At 32.1% G+C, this 23,009-nt stretch overlaps 1 protein-coding gene across 5 annotated transcripts in view; it reads right to left on the bottom strand.

The window, feature by feature from the left end:
* The window catches only part of LOC145254166 (phosphatidylinositol 3,4,5-trisphosphate 3-phosphatase TPTE2-like), a 182,844-nt gene that overhangs the window by 15,455 nt on the left and 144,380 nt on the right, over positions 1–23,009 (bottom strand). For all 5 annotated transcript variants that reach the window (XM_080113001.1, XM_080113003.1, XM_080113002.1 and 2 more), the window contains exons 7-12: positions 21,062–21,122; positions 17,780–17,861; positions 12,743–12,893; positions 7,750–7,830; positions 5,224–5,329; positions 2,012–2,109 (exon numbers count right to left, since the gene is read on the bottom strand). In XM_080113001.1, the coding sequence (XP_079969127.1) occupies positions 2,012–2,109; positions 5,224–5,329; positions 7,750–7,830; positions 12,743–12,893; positions 17,780–17,861; positions 21,062–21,122 (579 nt within the window). The remainder of the gene's footprint in view (positions 1–2,011; positions 2,110–5,223; positions 5,330–7,749; positions 7,831–12,742; positions 12,894–17,779; positions 17,862–21,061; positions 21,123–23,009) is intronic.

Raw genomic sequence — 23,009 nt, forward strand, 5'->3', positions numbered from 1 at the left:
TGCCAATAAATATGATCATCACTGTATATATATATATATATATATATATATATATATATATATAAAATGTCTTTTATACTTATTTTGTACTTTTTAATTTTCTATGAAACCATTGGTGATTTGCTTAGACCTTAATGCCAGCTCCTTGAGACTGACATTACATATGCTAGCGCCAAATTCTTCTGTTTTGGAATCAGCAGACTTCTAGAATGGGCATGCTTTTATCAACTCACTGATAGTGCCAATCCTGTTCCATACTTTAAATTACCGTGGTATATTTAACACAGAGGTTCGTTGCCACATTTGTAGAATTTAAAAGCCTTGAAACTGCCAAATTCTGTTTTTATACATTGAGAATTGCGAGTAATATCCCTTACTCCAAATTCTACTTTAAAAAAAAAAAAAAAAAAAAAAATCTGCAAAAATGGAAATAAAAAAAATATTTTATCTTTGAAGGTGGGAAATCACTTTCCTATATAAATTAAACATAAAATGAGCACCCACTTTTAGCACAGTTAGCAGTAAATTAAGATGTATACCTGAAAACTGCTGGCTCCTTCAGCCTCTCTTTCTTACTTTTAGCTGGAACTTTCTTTAAGGGGAGACTTTCCTCTCCTCTCACAGTTTTCTCTGCTTTAGCAAAAGCACTGTCGCCTATCCGTCCAAGTTTGGTCTTTTATTCCTCTCAAATTTTGGGAATTCTCGTGGTTAGTCTCGCCCTCTTTCCCATAAAACCAACCATGCCTACCACTTCTTCTTCTTTCTCTCCTACCCCCTGTGTATTGACAGCAAACAGAACTTTCTGTCTTTTGGAAGTGAGTGCATTAGAAGAATTACTACTACAATAACTAAATGGTTTCTCAATTTTGGGATGGGAAAATTGAGGTGGTGGCATTTTTTTTTTTGTTTACTCAACCAATTTTTTGTTGTTTTAAATATGAATGGGGAGGGGAGTTTTACTTTTCAAAATTTTCAATTTTTTTAATTCTTTAAATCAACAACTTGATACAAAAAAAAAAAAAGAAAAAAAAAAAAGAAAAAAAAAAGAAATCAATATCATGGAAAATTCCAGTGTTTAGCTAAGTGACAATAACGTTTGTTAATGAACTTCAAACAATCTACATAATATGGACCAAACTTTGTTTTTATTTTTTTTTTTTTACCCTAACCTAACTCTAAACTTAGTTTTAGTTTGTAAACTGGTTTAAGCTGGTTTGTGTTGTGGAAACCTCAACCACACACTCACACAAAAAGTGAAGTAGGGTGGGGGAGAAATGTATTCTAAAATATTAATTATTTCTGCACTTTATTGTATTACAGGAAAAGAAAAACTTCAGCAAAAAATAAATAAATAAAATATAATCTTAACACACATTTCTCTAAAATATTGAAAAAAAAATCTGTTCTACTATACTGTGATATGGAGCCATAGAACAGAAGTGAATATTAATTATATGTTTTTTAATTTCTTTTTTCTGTATATTTTTTTAAAGTTAAATTATTTTTTTACATTCCCCCTGATCAATGCCTAGACACATGATTGAAAATTTATGGATACCTATTACTAAAAAGCACCAAAAAATGTATCATACCACCACCCCAATCCCCCCCCACACACACACAAAAAGTGAAGTATGGTGGAAGGAGAAATGTATTCTAATATCTTATTTTTGCACTTTATTTTATTGTAGGAAAAGACTCCCCCCCCCCAAATATATATAAATATAACGTTAGTTAACACAAATTTGTCTAAAATATTGAAAAAAAAAATGTATTTAACGCCTCCCTATCACTAGAAGTGGGTGTTAAATTTACATAAGTAATTTATTTTTTAATTTATTTTTTTGTGGATACTTATTTAAAGTTAAATTATTTACTTATATTCCCCCGAATGAATGCCAAGACATATGTCCTGCTAGTTATTTATATAAATAAATTTGCTTAAAATATATATATATATAATCCTTATATGCTGAATACATTTTCTCACAAAATATCTCATTGAACTCACCTGACAATTTATGCTTGCTCCTAAATGACATTCGTATATAAGAATACCTTCAGCACGAATTTCCATACTTAAGTCACTGCCATCTCCATTACCAACACCTAAACAGACAAAATAATAATGTACGTGTCAAATTATTGAAAGACAAAAAACAAAAAATAGTGCCTCTCTTGCAAAGAGAAATCAAAAGAAAAAATAACTTTAACTTCATCTAATTATTTTTGCTTAATTTTCAGATTCTGTGGTTAACAATCTTAAATATAATTTTCTTTTGGCACTTGTGCACTACTTGAACGGATTCACTTTTTTTGGTTTTCAGTTGAGACATGGAGAGAGTGCATAGCCGAGGCAGACAATTGAAAAATAAAAGCATGTTTTTATTTGCTTTTTTGTTGAAGTTTTTCTCAAATAAATATAAGAAACTTCTAATAACATAAAATAGTTTTTTTTTCTATTTTACTTCCAGAAATGTGTTGCAAAAACTTTACGTTCATGTTTTATTAAAAATAAAGAAAATTTAAAAAAAAAAAAAAAACTATTTTATGTTATTGTAAGTTTCTTATATTTATTTAAGAAAACTTTCTCAACAACAACAAAAAAATGCACATTAACAAAAAAAACACGCATTTATTTTCGGTTCAGTTCTGAAATTGCATTTGCCTATCCCTGTTATGCACTCTCCCCATGTTCCAACTGAAAACAAAAAAGTGATTCCGTCCTAGTAATGCACAAGTGCCATTTTTTTTTTTTTAATCATGAGCAAAAGAATCTTATCAGATAAGACAAAAATAAAAAAAATGAGTGTGTGTGTATATATATATATATATATATATATATATATTCAAACACTACTGTGTTTGAATATATGGTTACATGTTAGTTTTACTCATTTAGAAATGCTTAAAAGCTTCACCGCTGATTCATTTTGTGACCAAATTTCGAACAAGTTTTACAGTGCATACGTCACCTTCTCAGCTATGATTTGAAATAAAAAATTTTAAGTTTTCGTTTATTAAAACAAAAGTTATAATAAAATTATTGGTGTTCAAAAGTCCTCAGAATTAGTAAGTAACATGAGAGATGGTTTCTTCTGATTGTCTGTTGGTTACCATAGCAACTTTTTCATCGTCAACACCTTCATTAATCATAGTGAGAATGTCGCTTGCATGCCATCTTATTTGGGTTATATAGAAAGAATTGCCATGTTAGGGCTGCTAATATTTCGCTGACAATGTTGCCATTTAAATTCTATTTCTCTATTTTTTTCCCCTTCTTTCTATTTATTTACTTAATTACGTCTCATTTGATTTTTTTTATTTAGTCAATTTAAGAAGTTGGGAAGAATTTTTTATGGATTGTTGACAATGCGTATGATATTGAACACAAAATAGAAAATATTATTTCAAAGCAAAGCTTGGAAAAGTCATGGATTACATAGAAAAATGCGAGCATGAAAAGTAATATGGTTAAGATTAAGCTTAGAAAAGTAAAACGACTAGTTGTTGAAACTGGAAAAGAAAAAGACAAGATATTCTAATAAAAAATATAATAAATTTATAACTTAAAATATTGCAGTATTAAGAATTGATTATATAATATTAAATTGAATTAAAAAAAACAACAATTTCATGAGCGACATTTTGTTTTTATTATTTTCAAAGAAATTGCATGTTTTCATTTTGCACACTATTTTTTTGTGTGAGTTTTTTTTTTTTTTAATTCTTAATTTGTTCATTTTCATCAATTCAACTATGGCATCTGGTAATATCCTTACTCTTGAGAAGGTAATAAACAATTGCCTGTGACTGAAGACACACTCAAGTAAATAAAGCTAAAGCTATTGTAAGTAAACTTACTTAAACTAGCGAGACCTGTGGAAATTCCACAGCGGCACCTTTTATATGTAAGATATTGCTACTGGGCATTCTGTGGACGTTCAGTGTGAATGGTGACTCTGCAATATTATTGTCACCGTTTTGTTAAAACTGTAAAAGTATATATCTAAGTAATCTGGTTAATGTAGTGTCAGAATGTATCTGGTTATTACGGTTTACCTCCAATATACTGATAGGAGTTTGTAACATATTTCCATTGTATGGACGCCTCCCATGAACGGAAACCCCACAATATCATTATACCATCTTTAGATGGAACAGAGACTACCCTTGGATCCTAGCCAGAAGATCAAGAAGGTATATTTTACTTTCACATACGGCCCAAAAGTGACAATTTTTTTTTTTTAATTAAATTTTTTTTTTTTGGGACATTGTGTCTTCGGTGATCAGGAGATCCTATTTATTAAAAAGGGGGATAAGATGATAACATACTATAAACATTAAATTAGTGTATCTATATACTTATTTAATGTTTGAAGTTTGTTATCACTTTCTATCCACCTTTTTAATAAATAGGATCACTTGATCGAATAATTTATAATCTGAAAACCGTGACACACGTGCGCACATATGTATGTTAAAAGTACTATGGTATTAATATAAAGATAAGTGGGTGACATTTTATTTTTAAATCATCTTTTATAATATTCAAGTAACATTTTTTTAATTAAATTTAAAAATGAAAAAAAAAAAAACTATTTGTTTATAATGGAAATGCACAAATGATGGTCAAAGGCTTTATGCCTATTGAAGCTGTTGCGAGTTTGTCTCTGCTTTATTGTTATTTTCATGGCAAGTGCTCGACTGAGCTTCAATCTATGGTCCTCCCTCTTGCCAAACTTTACAAGAAACACTCGTCTAGCTGAAAACACTATCAATAATTCCCCCACTCTTTATCTGTGCCTAAACCTACATGTAGATTCCATGAACAAAGCTTCTTTCTTAGACCTGCACGCCTGTGGAATTGTCTTCCATTTTTCTGCTTTCCAGCTGACTACAGTATGGTTGTCTTCCAATGCAAACAAGTTCTTGATGAGCTGTTCCACTTAAATTAACAAATTCACCGAATTTCCATTACTAACAATTACTATATTGTCCAATTGACTATTGTACACTCTTAACCCTTATCCTCGAGTGGTCTCTGGGCCTTGATAAGTGGTTATGTCTATGTAAAAAAAAAACTATCCATCTCCAAAACTGGATTATTTTTAAAAATAATATATATTTTTTTTATAGCAAATAAAAAAACGATTTGTTTTTGTTCAGAGCACCATTTTATATGGATGAGTTAAAAAAAAAAAAAAAACATATTCACATTACCTTTAATTGCGGTTATTTTTATCGAAACAATGCGTAATTTTATTTGAGGGAGTACTTTTCCAGCAAAATCTTTTTTCAGCTTTTGGTAATATCCTACATACCGACTCTGAAAGAAACAATGAAAAATACTATAGTAGAAGTGAATTATTTTTTCGCGTTTAGAGTATTTAATATCTTACTAAAAAAAATAAAATGGATGATATATAATTTGTACACACTGCTCACAATGCACAGCAACTGACAGCTCCGCAATCGGATCCAGTACCATGATCATCAGGAGGAACCACTTCACAGTTTCGGCTCCTAATCCTCCACTGCATCTCTGAAATGGCCGGGGCCCCCCCAATAGAAGGTCATATTGGTGTCAGTTACTTTCCTGACAACATGCATTTCTTTTTAACCAGCTCCCTCAAAAAACAAAACAACACCAAAAAATAAAAAATGAAATTAAAAAAGATCCTTAATAACGAAAGTAGAACTTTCATAATAATAATGATGATAACTCAATTTGTGATCTGACAAATAATTTCATTGCATCAGGTAGACGGTATTTGAAATCAAATCTTTAAACAAATATTGAACATGCAAATTCCATGACTGATCACTCTTATTTTGTAAAAATATTTTTGACCATTTGTGGTTTTATCAGTATTATTGTAGTTGCCTAAAGCAAACAACAACACTCTATCATTTGGATTCGTTATTTCAAGGTTTATTGAATGTGTTGCTATAACCCGACTGACAACGATTTGTTGTTTTGTGCCCGATTGTTTCACTATTGCATTGCTTTGTCATGTTTGCCAATTTGCTAGATTAGTGTTAACTCAATTATTACTCTACTATATTATATACTAGCAGTGCTAACCGGCATTGCCTGGGGCCATAAAAACAAAATAGAAGAGGTTTAAAAGTGTGTGTAACATGTTTATATCAAAACTCTGGTGCTATTATAATAACAAAAAATATTGAATTTCAAGTAAAAAAAAATGGTACCTACATAATTGTCATTTTGAAAATAGTAACATATCCAAAAATCACAGAAAATGATAAGGTAGAAAAATAATTATTAATGAAAAATAGTTTTCAATAAAGTTTAGATGAAGAATAACATTTTTTTTCGACATTTTGAATTACGTTTGTCATGTGATGTAAGCAACAGAACTGTCAACTTATCTCTTTTTGTGGTAAGCATAATATAGTGATTTAACTTTTTTTTTCACAAATTTCTTTTTTCATTATTATTTTTTTACCTTATCGTTTTTCATAATTTTTGGATATGTTACTATGTGAGACCTGATAATTATGTAAATAACATTATCTATAATATAAATCTTACCTGTCTGTTTGTATGTATGTATGTATGTATGTATGTATGTCTGCCTAAAACTTTCAACAGAGGTAATAGATTTTCACGAGATTGGTATTGTTTTGAAGCTCGACCTTCCGGATGACAAATATCGAAAAATTGGCTAAAAACATTAATTCCTTCACCTTCAACTGAGCACTTTTCTACAAGGAGGGGTCGCTTATTTTGCTGATATTTTTGAACGTCATCCCCTCTTTAGAAAGAATACCTGTCCTAGAATGAGTAAAATCAATTTCCTGTTTTGCACCACTTTTATGAAGATTAAAATAACCTCATATAATGATACAAAACCTTATGCCTACAATATTTATTAAAATATTATTATTTGATTTTGATTCTAGAAATTGTCTAAAATTTACAGCAGAAAGCTCTAAAGGCCTTAATATGAAATTTCGGTAATCTTGTTTAATTGGTGTCCAATGAGTTGATAATACAAAGATTGTATTGAGCTTTGGAATAGAAATCCAACCCTGACTTGAAAGTAATCAAAAATGGCGCTATGGACTTAGTAAAAGGGTCAGTATATAAAAATTTCAACTGCCAATTAAATGAGAAATTGCTTCAATTTTGAGCATCAGCAAATTTTTCTTTTATCTTTTAAGCATGGTTTAAAATTACATTCAAATAAAACTAAAAGATTGTTTATGTAAGTTCCATCTGATTAGGAGCAACCCGCCTGGTGATAGTCCAGCCAGAAGCAATTCCATTAGTAATGCATCATTAAAATTGAAATCATTGTCTTAATGAATATTCTAGCTAACTGAGAAAAGGATCAATAGAAAATCTTGAGCTATGGCCCATGAAAAATAAAGTAACTCATCAAGAATAGGCAAATAACAAGTCCTTCATATTAGTATAAATGAATACCTTAAAAAATTTAAAAATTTGTTTTTATGGGAATCACTCCAGACAAGACATGAAGCCACTTGATGTAAGGAGCAAAAAAAAAATGCTACTTCAAAATCAAAGACTTGCCAACGATAAGAGTTAGATGGAATAGATTCTGATCCAGAAAACAGCAATTCTCTCCTCTTAGTCCGAAACATTGCTTATTGAATGTGAGGACTAAAGGACAAAATAAGGGAAGTAAGAGTTAATTTATTTCTTTGTTTGTTAGTTTGAATGTGATATGAAATGTTATCACCTGACTTGATACTTACTTGACTTGGTGTCTGGACACCTTGAAACATTTTGCCAACACTAAGATCAGTTCGTCTATCTCCGAAATAGTCCAGTACATCCTTCCATAAAAAAAAAATAATTTTTTTAATACAATCATTAAATTGAATTTTTTTTTAAAACAATCATTAAATTGAATTTTTTTTTAATACAATCATTAAATTTAATTTTTTTAAATACAATCATTAAATTGAATTTTTTTAAATACAATCATTAAATTGAATTTTTTAATACAATCATTAAATTGAATTTTTTTTTAATACAATCATTAAATTGAATTTTTTATTTCATAAATATTAAAATTCAAGATACAATCATTGATTCCAATAATGAAAACATGTGAAAAAATACAGCCACAGCATAAAAAGCGATCACCTGGATGAATAGACCAATTTATCAAAAGAGTTTATTAAATGATGTGGATTTAAGGTCCTTTATAAAGAAAGTTTACGATAGGAGCTACTATTTGGGACAATGTCTAGGAAAGATTAACAAGATGTTGATTTACATTACATTTAAACTTCTGCATATCAGTACAGTCAGGGAAGCAGGTAGCAGGAAGGGAATTCCAAAGTTTAGCTGTTCAAAGGAAGAAACTATTGGAGTAGAAAGCTTTCTGGCATTTAGGAACCTCAATACTGAAGGGGTGTGATTTTGCTGTTAAGCGAGTTTGTCGGGGATATGTACATCAAGGGGACAAAAGTGCAACAAGTTTTTAGCAAGGTCCGCTCGTCGCGGTGAATACTCAGATAGCATGTGTCGTTTGCCTTTTAGATGTCAACTGGTTTTTTGCTCTTTGTGTGAGTCGATTTATATGTAAATTAGCTTAACTCTCACTCGATCTCACAGGGAGATCGTAGAATGATGAGTGCGAGTGAGTCTGCATTTGTTGATTGTACCATCTGTGTTGTGGAGATATTTGTCGAGATTGACGGTATGCTGTGGTTGAAGTCAGTTACACAAAGGCTTGCAAGCGGGTCTGCAGTGCCAAGTACAAGCGAGTCTGTACTGATGTCGATGTGCATCATTCATGTTGATCGGGTTACTTATGCGTTGAATCAACAAAAGTCCAGTCGTCGAGTTTTTCAATGTGCGTATCGCAGCTAACTCATTTTAAACTAGTGACTTCTTCCATAACGTCCAGCCGTCAAGCTTTTTTTTGTACGTGTTGCAGTTTAAATCATTGGTGTGACTTTCTTCTATCGTGGTTGTTATTGATGTCCATGGATTTTATGTGTTTGACAAATATCCATGAGGGTCCGAGTTTGTTAAATCAGTTGTCAGAGAAAGTTTGCAAGTGCTGAAGTTTTGTTTTAGCATCTCTATTTTTGAGTCTTCATATGTCATTCCTGGAGGTGGGTTAGTTATTATATCCCAAACTGTTTTAGCTAATGGTGCCGGCATGCCACAATACAAAATGCATAGCTGATTAAGTGGGGGGAAATCGTGAATTTCAAAAAAGGCGTCTACTTATGCAAACAATAATTTTGCATCTTCTGCGAATGGCGGTAGAAATATAAAACTTTTTTTTTTCTTTGTAGTGAAGAACAAAAAGAAAACAACGCACGGACCAAATGAACAAAAGAAAATTTTATGGACTAGCTGTCCAAGAGAAATTTAGACACACACAAAAAAAAAGAAAAGAAAAAAAAACGTTTTTTTTTTCGAAATATAAAATGTCACAATTAATAAATAATACTAAAAGGAAAAATCGTCTTTTTTGGTGTGTGCGTGTGTAGAGTGTATAAAAATAAAAGGAAATTTTCAGACGTTCTTGAAAACTTCCTTTGAATCAAGTAATAAAGTTTCAACAGCACAAGAGAACAAAAATTCTTTTGCTTGTCTATAGTACTACTTTGTAATAATTTTTTAACTGAAGGGAAAACATGTTATCTATATATAAAAAAGCGAAAATGTGTGTATGTATGTATGTTCGCTTTTTGTGTATGTCCAAGAAAGGATTTTTTTCGGTGGCTTCTCGAGGCCGTCGTTCATTTTTAAAACTTTTTATATCACGTCGAAATCATAATATCTACAAGTTACGAACTGGTGTCATATGTGTATTTAATTTGCCCGACTTTCGAAAGCTAAATATTCAACATTTTTCGATCAGCGCGTGTAGATTCGCCTTTTTCATATAATAAAAGCGAAACTAATACGAAGGTCGTTAGATTGTTCCCAGCGTGATTCGCCGGAAATGTCCAAAAACAATCAGCTTTGATCAATGCGGTTTTTTCCTTATATCAGACAATTGCTATTCAATTTGGACAATCCCCTTTCAATGGGGAGCTGGTGTTACATGATAAGGGCTGTCCTCTTTTCATGTAAGTATAAAAATAGAGAGATTACTTAAAATGAAAATAAAATGAGAGAAAGCAGAAATCGAACCTTGGATATAAGTTTTAAAGAACAATAGGTTTAAATGGAATGTCCAGTAAATTGTTAATTCTGATGAAATAAATAATAAATAAACTATTCAATTGTTAGAAAGAATGTGGATAATAAAATATGGGTTAAATAAATTAGATATGTAGGTTGAATTCTTTTGTAAAAACATCAAAGAAAAAATAGGTTATTGGGAAATCATAATGTCGGAAACGTGCAAAGTCGCGCATGTTGAAACACGTGAATTTTGCTCACGTGGCCGGGATGCATGGATTTCTCAATATAGGAAGTGAGAGTTAGTTAGCTAGAGAGATAGTCAGTGAGAACCACGGCCGGTCGTGAAGAAAGAGATCCTCACTCAAAGAGCTTCACATAGCAACACATCTATTAACCTAAGAATGAATATATGTTTAATATATATGAATCATCATAACACGAACACGGAACGAACAATCTCTCTCACAACATCCCTCTCTAGAACTCTTACAACAACATCTCTCTCAACAGCATCACTTGTAATAAGACTCTCTCTCAATGACAAACACTCTAATAAGACTCTTCTAAGACTGCACATATAATAAGACTCTCTCAATGAACCCAAAATATAACACTGGTTTTCCCCCTTCCCATCATCTTGGGGAAGCCCAAACTGTCCCGCAGTAAATGAAAAAAATGATCCCGCAGTGAAACAAAGTAAACAAACGCCAAAAAACTGCCCTGTCATCGTAATGCTCCCACAATGACCTCATTAAGCGGCGACCTGTCAATCAAACCTCCTTGACTTGACTCACTTTAATTGCTCTTGGTGTTCAGGCTCAGTCTATAGGCCTCAAGGCTTCTGGTTTGAGCCACATGCCACCAACTCCCCATCTTTTTTTTTTAAATCGCTATCGTTAAGTTTCCTTTTTGTTCTGATCCCCCCCCCCCAACACACATACACCTACAAATACCCGGGCAACGCCGGGTACCCCCCGCTAGTCAAAACTAAAGCAAAATATTCAATGTAATTTAAGTTAAGACTTCGTCCGAAGCAAAAACTTTTTGTTTGTTTGTTTGAGCCAGTTGCTCTTTTGTAATTCCAGTAGGATGTTTAAAGCGATGTTAGGTTGAATTGTGTTTTTTTTAGTTTTTTTTTTTTGTACACGGCTAATGTGTTCGTTAAAAAAGGGGTCACCACTTTAGCAAGGTCTGTTCATCATGGTGGATACTCAGATAGCAAGTGTCATTTGCCTTTTAGATGTCAACCGGTTTTATGCTCTTTGTGTGAGTCGATTTATATATAAATTAGCTTAACTCTCGCTCAATCTCACAGGGAGATCTCTTCCCTGCTACGAGTTCATCAGAGAACATTCCATTAAAATACTTGTAAAACAGGTATAGGGTTGCAACATTGTGGTGATGAGACTGGAGTTGGAGCTTAGTTGACAAAGTTAAAAAAAAAAAAAAAGCAAAATACATTTATAAATGAATCAATTTTCTTCTACGTGATAAGATTTTATCGATTCATAGCGATCTTATTAATAAGAGTCTTTCTAACGAATCTGCTGCCATAGAATAATCCTACCCTGAAGAATTTTACTTGCCTGATATTTTTTCCTTAACTGTAAGAATTTTTTTTAGCCAGATATTTTTCTATGAACTCTTAAGACATTAATTAAACTGAATAAGTTTATTATTAACAACAATTTATTGATATTTCCCGGCCATTTCATGGAAAATATATTTTTTTTTTTTGGCTAAAAGAAATCATTTATTAATGAATGTTTATTTTTATTTTAAAGAAGCAAATATTGAATTAACTTAACTATTTTCACAATTGGTTTGGTTGCTTGGTTTTACGGCATATCAACCATTTTCAAGTTATTTAATGCCAAATCCAGTTATTTTGGAAACAGTTTTGATGCTTAAAGTTGTTTATGTCTTCAAATATTTATTCATGGTGTTTGGTTTGGCTGTTTTGTAGAGAAAAGTTGCTTGTTTTTGGTTTTGCAAAACATGATTGAGTTTTGCAAAGAAAAAACAAATAATATCAATGTTTGAAGACTTCCTGACTTAAAAGCACCAGATATTTTCTAAGGGAGGAGCAAAATTATAATGCTTAAATTGATAGATATTTGTTTGAAAAGAAATTTTTAAAAATATTTAGTTAACTAAACATTAGAAAAAAACGTATTTGCTTGATTTTCAGTTTTGTTTTGCAAACTTAACTTGAACTCATATGTATACTTTACCAAAGAGGTAAAATACACAGAAATCTATATAAAAAAAAAAAAAAAAAGAAAAAAAGTACTTATTGGACACATTTAAACTAAGTTATTTCCCCGTAGCATGTTCAAAATATTCAAAGATGGCTACCTTTAACGCACTGTCATAAAACATGTTTTTCTGCTGTAAAAAAAAATTTAAAAACTACTCAATCAAATTAAATGAAATTTTTTTCTGGAGATCTTCAGTCCAAAACGGATACGTACAATATAATCTTTTTCGATATTTTCATTTTTTAATGTCTTGATTAATCTGTACAAATGCCAAAATCTGTTGCAGATAACAGAGTAAAAAGACTCTAAAAATAAGATACTCATAACTCACCTTAGCTTCATCAAAAAGGCCACTGTCTATAAGCCAGGTGCAAATGATGGTTCCCGTTCGTCCTTTGCCTCCTTTACAATGAACAGCAATTACGTTCTTTTTATCAGCAGCCATCCACTCCCGCACGTTCTCACAAAATGATGACATGGCACTGCAAGAAGTACAACATGCATTTAAATCGATTAAATAATAAACTTAATTAAATTTCCCTTATGTCAATTTGAGTGGTATGCGTGTGTGTCCAGAGATAGGAATGGGTTGGGTAAAAAAAGAAAGACGGGAAGGATTTTTTTGCATAGGATTACAATGGAACATCATCTAAAAGTGAAATTGCTCCAGACAAGGTGTGAAGCCACTTAATATAAGGAGCTAATAGAATGAAAGATGATTATAGCAAAGAAGATGCCTATTGTCTTGAAAAGACCAATGCTATAGGTTGAAGGAAAACATTCAGCAAGAAGAACTTGAAGTTCTTGGAAAGAAGCTACTGGAATAAGAAGTATTACAATGAGGTATCAAAGCAGCAAATTGATAGACACCACTAGACTGACAAGTGAAATGGGAGTTTGGGAATAGATCAAATAATTCTGAAGAATTCATACCATAATAGTATTTATATATAAAAATATTGAGACATGTTTGTAAGAGAGAGAAGAAAGTGGGTTTGTTTGTTGTTTTTGTTTTACGGCATATCAACCCTTTTCAGGTTATTTAATGCCGAATCCAAAGATTTTGAAGAAAATTTTTTTAAATAGAATATATTTGTTGTTTTCACGTCGGTTTCTATTTAACCCATAGTTGGGACCCTAACAGGTACTACCACTCTGGGTCAGAGTGGACCTGGGAGCAATGGTAATTAAAGGGTGGCTCCACACTCCCCAAAGCCCACAAGCTGGGGCCTCACCACTGGATATAGTTTATGATCATATCCAGGACCCCCATTGAGGGACTTTTATCCTCTGCAGGGGGGCAGTCGGCGTATTCTAATGCCCCACCGACAGGGCCGAAGAAAGTGGGGGGGGGTCAAATTACTAATACATTTTCTTAATGCTGTAAAGTTGGCATTTAATAGGGTTGGAAAATAGGATATGCAGAACAAAAAAGAGTTGGGAAAAATGGAGTGATTGCCAAAGGATATGTCAGGCATTTTAGTGTCAAGAAGAAGCAAAAACTATTTAAAAAAAAAAAATCACAATTTTCAGCTTTCATCTATGGTAAGTGTTTCATACAAAATTCCGAGGTGCCTTCAATAAATTTCCAGACTTTTTTTTGTACAGGTATTTAATATCGTCATAGACTCTTGAAAATTCAGTATGTTATTACTATACATCTTATGGGATGACTGACCAATTTATACGATATCAGGTTCAAATGAACAGCTACAGCAGGAATTGGAATAAGCTCAAGGAAAACCTTAGAGATTGTCAGTATGAGACAATTAAGATGAAAGAGGCGGTAATGAAGGCCATTGCCAGGCTCATACATGGAATGGTACAACAACTGCATTGCAGCTGGAGGAGATTACTTTCAAGGGAATTTTAGTTTCATGTGTGTATTATCAATAAAAAGTGCCCATACGAAAAAAGTCTGGAAACTTATTGAAGGCACCTTGTACATTGCAGATTTTTTATTTATTTAATTAGTTGCAGGGCTATCCAGCATTGCTTGGTGCAAAAGTGTAACATAACTTCTATCTCTCTCTCTTCCTTCATCTTTTCCCTCTTTCTCTTTTGCCCAGTCCATTCCTATCTCTGGACATACACATACGCATATCATTAAAATTGACACAAGAAAAAACTCTGAAAACAAATAAAAATTATTTCCCTTTAGTAGCTGAAAAACAAACTACATGATAACATAAAAAAATGTATGTTAATCTGGATAACATATAAATGAATTTTTTCTTTTAACTTTAGATATTACATATTCGATGTTACACCGATTAAAAAATATATAAACTTTGCAGGTGTTTGTTGTGTATTTTTCAAGTTTTATCTGGACATACAGACTTTCTATTTATATTATAGACTTCAGCTGAGTCAAGCACCTTCCATGGACTTATTTCATTTAAGATAATCATGTCAGCAAATAAACCCATTAATTTTAAGGTTTATTTTTTTTAGATGTGCCAATGCAACTTTACAAAATACCATTAACCTGTTTATTACACTCAAATTTGGAATATAATTTTTGTTGGTCTGTCGTGCCTCATATATCTTTCATGTTTCATATAAAAAACATTTAAGACTATTTCCTAATTTTTATTTGACTGTTTTTTGTTTTTGTTTGAAATGAATTTGATGTATTGCAACCAAATATAAATTCAAGACAAAGTAGTGACAAAAAATAAAGATAAAAAGTAATTCATACCAACTTATTGTCTTAAGGGTTAGATTAAACAGTCCTCCATATCCATAAACATCCGTTTGTGTATACACACACAAACACATCTATCAGACTGGCATGCATATTCAAGCTATATATATATATATATATATATATATATATATATATATATACACCTAAATTTTCTCATTTAATTTGAAAATATTATGAAATATTGTATAAAATGACTAAAATCATTTCTTTCTGAGATTTTCAGTGCAATACACCTTTTTCAAATAAATTTTTAAAAAATTTTTTCTTCATTATTTTAGAGGTTAATACTACCAGAAAAATGAAGAAAAAATTATTTAAATCATTTAATAAAATATTTCATCTATTATATAAAAGCGAAAATGTGTGTTTGTGTGTGTGCATTTTTTTGTATGTCCGCCAATGGCTTTTTGGGGGAGGGGCCGCTCGTGGTGGTCACTCGTTCTTAGAACTTTTTATATACTGTCTAGATTATAATATGTCCGATTTACGAAAAGAAGGTCGTAAATATATTTTATTTGAGCGACTTTTACATGCTAAAAATTCCCACTATTCTGCCTTCACGCCTGTTTGTATGTGGTTTTCGTATAAAAAAGCGAAACTAACGACAGCGACGCCAGTTGTCCAACTTTATGCCGGGGACATCCAGAAAGCAATTAACTTTGATCACTGTGTGGAAAAACCTGTCATATTAGACAATTGCGATTCATTTGGACACTCCACTGTTTATAGGGAGCTGGTTTTCCCCCCAACATCTTGGGGAAACAAAAAAACTGCCTCACAGCCAAAGTTAAGTGCGGGATTTCATTCCCCTATGACGTGATGTTTGACCCCCCTTAAATTTACGCACATATCACTTAACTTTTTAATCGTTAAATTAGAATGCTTTTTAGTTCCTGTCCCATCATGGCCAAGCAGTAAGATGTCAGGTTTTTTCACACTTTCTTTTCCACCTTTGCCTCAAGATCCGGGTTCAAGCCTACCTGCCTACTTCAACTTTTTTTTTTTTCCTCAACACATATCTATAAACCCCGGGCAACGCCAGGTACCCCCACTAGTAACATATAAAACTCACTTTACTTCATATAAATATTTTTAAGAGATGTAGGAAGGTATTTACGATATTAAAAATCACTTTATTTTAAATATATTAGTGACCTGGCAAGGCCACAGGGGAGGCAACCAAGCAAAAAAAATCCCTAGGCAAAATTCAGCCCAAAATAGCAAAACTAAAGCTGGCTTGCCAGGACACTATATATACAAATGCAGACAAATTTGGGCATATTTTATTGGTTTGAAAATACAGATTCTTTTTTACCAATTGTTATAAAATTTTAACTATAGAATAGTATTATAATCTTCAAAAAGCCTTCATATTTTCATGTAGTTTCGTCCCATAGAACCAAAGAAATGAGTATTTTAATATTCAATTTGGCTACGTATAGATACAGAAAGAGAGAGAGAGACAGATGAGGGAGAGAGACAAATATATCACCTTTTTTGAAATTTTATAAGTTCCAAAGCTCAGTGACTATAGATCAGAATTTAACAAATGAAGGCTCATTGGAAAGGTAATGACCTTTGAATTGTGTAATGGGCTATATGACATTTACCCTTAAGATCGCACATTAAGTAGATCATCCATCATACAGAGCCTATTTTTGGCACTTTTTTACAGCCATAAAATCTTTAAATCATAATCATTTGTTTTTGCTAGTTTTGCATATGAATTACAAAATAGTTGATATTTCCTCAAAACCTCTGACCTTGATGGAGGGAAGACTAAAACTTGCTGCTATGGTTTCAAATGATCTAAAATAACCACAAGGGCAGACTTGATTCAAAATATTTCTCATATGTTATATCTCCCCTCTTTGGTTTTCATACATAAAGTAAATTTCACAGATTATTTGATACTGGAGATATTCATGATTATACCCAATTTCAAAAAGAGGAGAGATATAACATATGAAAAATATTTGGAATCAAGTCTCCCCTTGCTATTATTTCAGATCATTTGAAACCATAGCAGCAAGTTTTAGTCTCCTCTCCATCAAGGTTTTTTTTGGGAAATGCTAGGTAGCCCTGGTAATTTAATAATATAAATCTCACCTGTCTGTTTAAATGTATGTATGCATGTCTGCCTAAAACTTTCGACAGAGGTGACAGATTTTCATGAGATCGGTAGCGTTTTGAAGCTCAACCCTTCGGATGAAAAATCTCGAAAAATTGGCTAAAAACATTAATTTCTTCACCGTCAACTGGGAATTTTTCTACAGAGAGGGGTCGCTTTTTTCGCCGATATTTTCGAAGGTCATCCCCTCTTTTTGATTGCCTAACGCTAATTTAAACCTACGTCACTTCCGGTTTGGCGATGGGTGCAACAGCAAAGACGTCACGTTTTTTTTTCACATTCTTTTCCTTCTTTGCGGTACGGTTTCCAATTTGCCTGACTACTACAACATTTTTTTTTTTTTTTTTGCTCAACACACCTTCAAACACCCGGATAACACTAGGCACCCAGGCTAGTTTAATAATAAAGTTTGATGCAGCTTAAATATTTTGAGTTGCTATACAAACGAAACTGTTTTTTTCTAATGACACTTTAATTTCTACAAACACATTTGTCTTGCCTAATGAAGACAAAAATATGAGACTTACGATAAAGTTGGTACATTGTGATCATCAATAAATATTCTTTCCACTCGGTTCTGGAAAAGACTTTCATCATAATCTTTCTCACCTGAAAAAAAAATAAAAAAATAAAAATAATAATTCAAACGCAATAAAGGAGAGGAAGGAGGAGGGAGGGTAGTCTTTTAATGAACACAATTGTCAATTTTGCCATGGATCACCTCACAAAAATTTGCTCATATGATGGATCTATGATTTTTCTTTTCTTTTTCATCAGTGTTACTTAAGTATTCTTGTTGCATTATGATTCCTAATGCTTTGATCTGCACAGATTATCTGGGTGGTAGCTCATCACATAACTTGTCTTGTTGGTAGACCACACACATCAACAATTCCTTCTTTTTAATAATAACTCTTGTAAACGTCAGAATTAATGTATTTGGGTTTTAACAATCTTTTTTGGATTTTATTTTTTCCTTGAAAGTATACATGTATATGGGATAATTACGTTGACACACTAATTCCTGCTGGATCACAGAAGTTAAGCAACGTTGAACCTAGTCAGTACTAAATGGGCGACCATTTTGGACTTCCAAGGGTTGTATGTGCTCTCTGCTTATCTCGGCATTGTTTCCAGTCGTCCTGGACTTCTCCTTGCCACTGGACTCAAACAGTGCTGATTCAGGAGAGGTATGGTTGGGGATTTCACAATCCTTCCCTCACAATTACATACACAGCTGCTCCTACAGGGGGTATCCTTTGTCTTTCGAGACTGAACGAAGGCATCGATACATGTATACACATAAAAATAAAATATGTATTGTATGAGAAGGGAAACGGCTATTCAAAAATCAAAGCGTTCTTTCTACTAAGAGAAGTTACGGACCAATTTTACACTTATAAGCTAACTAGCTGACAGCCAGGAGTTATGCTTAAACTTTTTAAAATTTTAATTCATGCAGATTGTGTATGTATTATTATAGAATCAATCCTCTATTGATTATTATATATTATGAGAAATAATTTGCCTGGTGGACTAATTCGCAATAAAAAAATAATATTGACAATGTTGTTCATCAAATTCCTTCTGTGTTTGTTTACAATATCACGTCAGCTGATATTTAGGCTTGATGATGAATGCCCTGGAAAAGGCACATCTGGTTAATGTTTAGTTTAAAAATATGCAAATGAAGAAATGATTTGCAGTGATTTTTTTTTTATTTTTTTTTTTATTTTTATTACATTTTCACCCCAAACAAGGCACATTGCCACTTTGGTGTAGGGGGCTACTATCAGTGGCAGCAACTGCTAGGGCACTATGTTGGGATTTGGGCAGCAAGATGTCGGTTCACGTTACACTTGAACTTCTGCATATCAGTACAGTTGGGGAAGCAGAGATCTGGAATGGAATTCCAGACTCTAGCGGTTCTGAGGAAGAAACTACTGGAGTAGAAAGATCTTCTACATCTAGGGATCTCTACTGTGTGGGGGTAGGATTTAGCTGAGTCGGGTTTGTCGAGGGTGTGTACGTCGTGGGGGCACAAGTGTCTGCAGTTCGTCAGAGCATTGACCATTAAAATATTTGTAGAACAGGCAGAGGGATGCAACGTTTCGTCGATGGGACAGAGGCTGAAGCTTAGATGGTAAATGTTGGTACCTCTTCATTTACTGTACCTATTTACTATGCCTCCCCACGGGACAGAGTTAGACACCAGGGTCGTTTTTTAACGTGGAGAAAAGGTACAAAAATAAAAATTGTCTCATTCGTGAAGGATTTCTCCTCCACCGAAAGAGAACAAGAATTGAACTCCTTAATAAGAAAAAGTTAAAAATAAAATGGTGAGGTACACCCAGGCTTGAACAGGAGATCATTCGATCTGTAGTCAAATGCTCAACCATTAAACTATACCTCCAGATTATAATAAATCTGTTACGTTACACCGGTCAAGAAAGATAATAAAATTTCAGCAAATCATTTCTTATATTTTTTAAGAAGAAATGATTTGCTGAAATTTTATTATCTTCCTTGACCAGTGTAACGTAAAATATTCCCCTGTAAAAATTATTCTTTTTTTTGTACCTATGAGAGAAAAGCTATTTTTAAGACTGGATTTTTTCGATTTCCAATACTTATCAGATGAATTTCTGTACAAAACATATCTAAGAACACTGCCAGACATATAAATTAGTTTTGCATGAAATTTGCAAAAGATAGGCTCAGCCATTTAAGAACATATAAGGAAGGAACTCACACACACACACACACACACAAAATGACTTTTATATAATATTTGAGATCTCAGTTTTACACTTATCTCAGTCTGTAGGAAAAACCAAGATGGTTATGGATTGATTTTTATATTTATTTTTAAATGAAAAAAAAAAAAAAAAAAAAAAAAAGCTGTTTTAATCGATTTAATCTCTTTACAAATATAATTATTTCTGTTATGTGATACATCATTTATAAAATGGTGATTATATTTCTAAGCATATCTCAAAATGGTAAATGTTACTATTGGTGACAGAAAAGAATTTAAAGGAAATATAGTTGGGAAATTAGTGACAAGCAACTTATTTTTATTCACCTATTCATCTGTAATATAAACGGGCGTTCCAAAAGTAAAGTCTCCTATTTTTGGATGAGAAGGTATTACAAATTGCATTGTTATGATGGCTGAATTTATGCATTCATGACCTGAAAATTTCATCTTTCTGTTGCAGATATTGACGATGTGAAACTAAGAAAGCAATCCCTGTCATGGACATGCATCAGAAGCAGAGATGTGTCATTGAATTTCTGGCAAAAGTGCATTGAGAATGGTGGTGACTATGTAGAAAACTAAATTTTAGAGCACAAACGGTCCCTCGTTTTAATGGTACCACTCCTGTCTTTGTAGCTCTTAAACTTTTTGAATTAAAAAAAAAAAAATAAGAGGTTTTACTTTTGCAATGACCCTGTATTTGCATTAGAATCAATTTAATATTTAATAGAAAATATAAAATGTGATGTTTTACAGAAGAAAAAACATGGCTAACAGCTAAGCAATCAAGGCTAATATTAATCACATATTTTCTAATAAATATTAAATAGTTTTTTTAACACAAATATGTCAAACCTGAGGAGATAAATCAAAATAAATTGCTTTGACTAATTTCCACTTATATTTCCTTTTAAAATCTTTCCTGTCACAAATAATAATGTTCACCCATAAAAGATAGCTAGCATTTTTTTTTCAAATGTTAGCTGATATTTTTATTTTTCTATTAAAGACAAAATAATTAAAAGAAATATTGAAAAATTAAACTTACTACACAAATTATAAATCTTGTAATGATTTTTATGCTTTGCTTCAAAGAATCGAACAACTTCCTGTAAATAAAATGAAAGAACAAGTTAGCATTTATGCATATAAATCAGAAGTTTGGTCAAATAAAATGGACGATTTTTACTGCAAATTATTGACTTAATTTGTCATTTCTTCCAAATTTCTGGGTTCAAACTATTCATAAAAAAAGTGTTAGTTTACCTAAAATATTCAATTTTGTTACAGATTATTAGCAACAAAATGTAAAAAAATTTTTGCAGATTTTAACTTTCACAGAATTACCTGCCGCAACATTTTTTTCATTTCATTTCAAATTAATACCCTAATGATAATTTATGATGTTGTGATTAAAGGCTGATAAATGATTAAAAAAAACTCAAACTGAAATTTTTTCCATGGTGAAAACGAAAGAATATTTCATCATTCCAAAAAATAACTTTTTGTTTGGCATCAATTCCATCTTCCCTTTCTCTAGTACTAGCGGTGTTATAGAAAAAAAAGAAAAAGTGTGATAACTGACCTCAATGCTACAAAGGCAGTGGAAGGAGAGTGGATGAAATTAAATGTTTAAAAAGTTATGTGACGGGTGCGTAAATTTAATAAGGTCAAACATCATGCTATAGGGAAATGAAATCCCGCACTTAACTTTGGCTGCGAGGCATTTTTTTTGGTTTTGTTTCCCCAAGATGTTGGGGAAAACCAGCTCCCTACAAAAAGAGGAATATCCAAATGAATAGCAATTGTCTGATATGACGGTTTTCACCACATTGATCAAAACAGATTTGCTATCTGGAGGTCCCCAGTGGGAAAGCTGAGGAGTTATGTTCATTTCAATTAGTTTCATTTTCTTTATACGAAAAACACCAGCAAACACGTGACAGAACGAAATAGCACAAATAAATCTAGACACAACGTCCCTTTGCAAATTGTAGATATTACGATCTAGGGGGTATATAAACAGTTCTAAGAAATAGTAACCCCCGGAGACCCCCCCCCCCAAAAAAAAAAGTCTTTGCTGGACATACAAAAATGTGCACGTCACTTTTGCCTTTTATATATATAGATGGTAAATGGAAAATATCTGATTTTTGTCCAAAACTCCCCTATCTAAAAAATACAAATCTAAATCTGTATAATGTACATACCCGTGACAAAACGAAAATGTGATATTCCAAAAATCATATAAAGCTATCGAGTCTCATTTTAAACTAAGAAAATCAAATTTTATAGGTAAGCAAAAGGGGACTGTCTCACGTTGCCAACTTGAACAAACAAAGGCAGACAACTCCACAATAATTCAAACTTGCGAGACCCGCCTTGTAATGCCTAGGTCTTGCAAGATCAGCCTTGTAATGAGGTCTCTAGATGCCGAAAAGTCTTTTACCCTGATAGCTTTTTCCCAGAGACTGCTAAACTTTGGAATTTTCTCCCTGTTTCCCTGACTGTACTTACCTGCAGAAGTTTAAATGTAATATGAACAAATATCTTACTATAAAACTTCCCACAGTCCCCTGTTAGATACAATTCCATTCAATTAGTAATCTCTTCCGTTTTAAGTTGCTATGTGCCTTGTTAGGACTAAAAAAACAAAACTGTAATGGCTTCTGCATGCTTTTTGATAAACCTCCACATATAAATTTATATCATCTGCATTTGATTTGAATTAATCCTAATCAATTCAAGTATTATTTTGTTATTTTTTTTTTCTGTCGGTATCGATCATACTCTTTATACAAAATTTGCTCATATGACGGATCTATGATTTTTCTTTTCTTTGCTTTTTGCTTAATAAATTTTTTTATTTTGCACAATGGTTCTAAAATTTTTTTATTTTACATAATGGTTCTAAGATTTTTTTATTTTACATAATGGTTCAAAGATTTTTTTTTATTTTACATAATGGTTCTAAGATTTTTTTATTTTACATAATG

The sequence above is a fragment of the Euprymna scolopes genome, chromosome 3, assembly GCF_053919585.1.
Source record: "Euprymna scolopes isolate OS-2025 chromosome 3, ASM5391958v1, whole genome shotgun sequence".
Lineage (NCBI taxonomy): Eukaryota > Metazoa > Mollusca > Cephalopoda > Sepiida > Sepiolidae > Euprymna > Euprymna scolopes.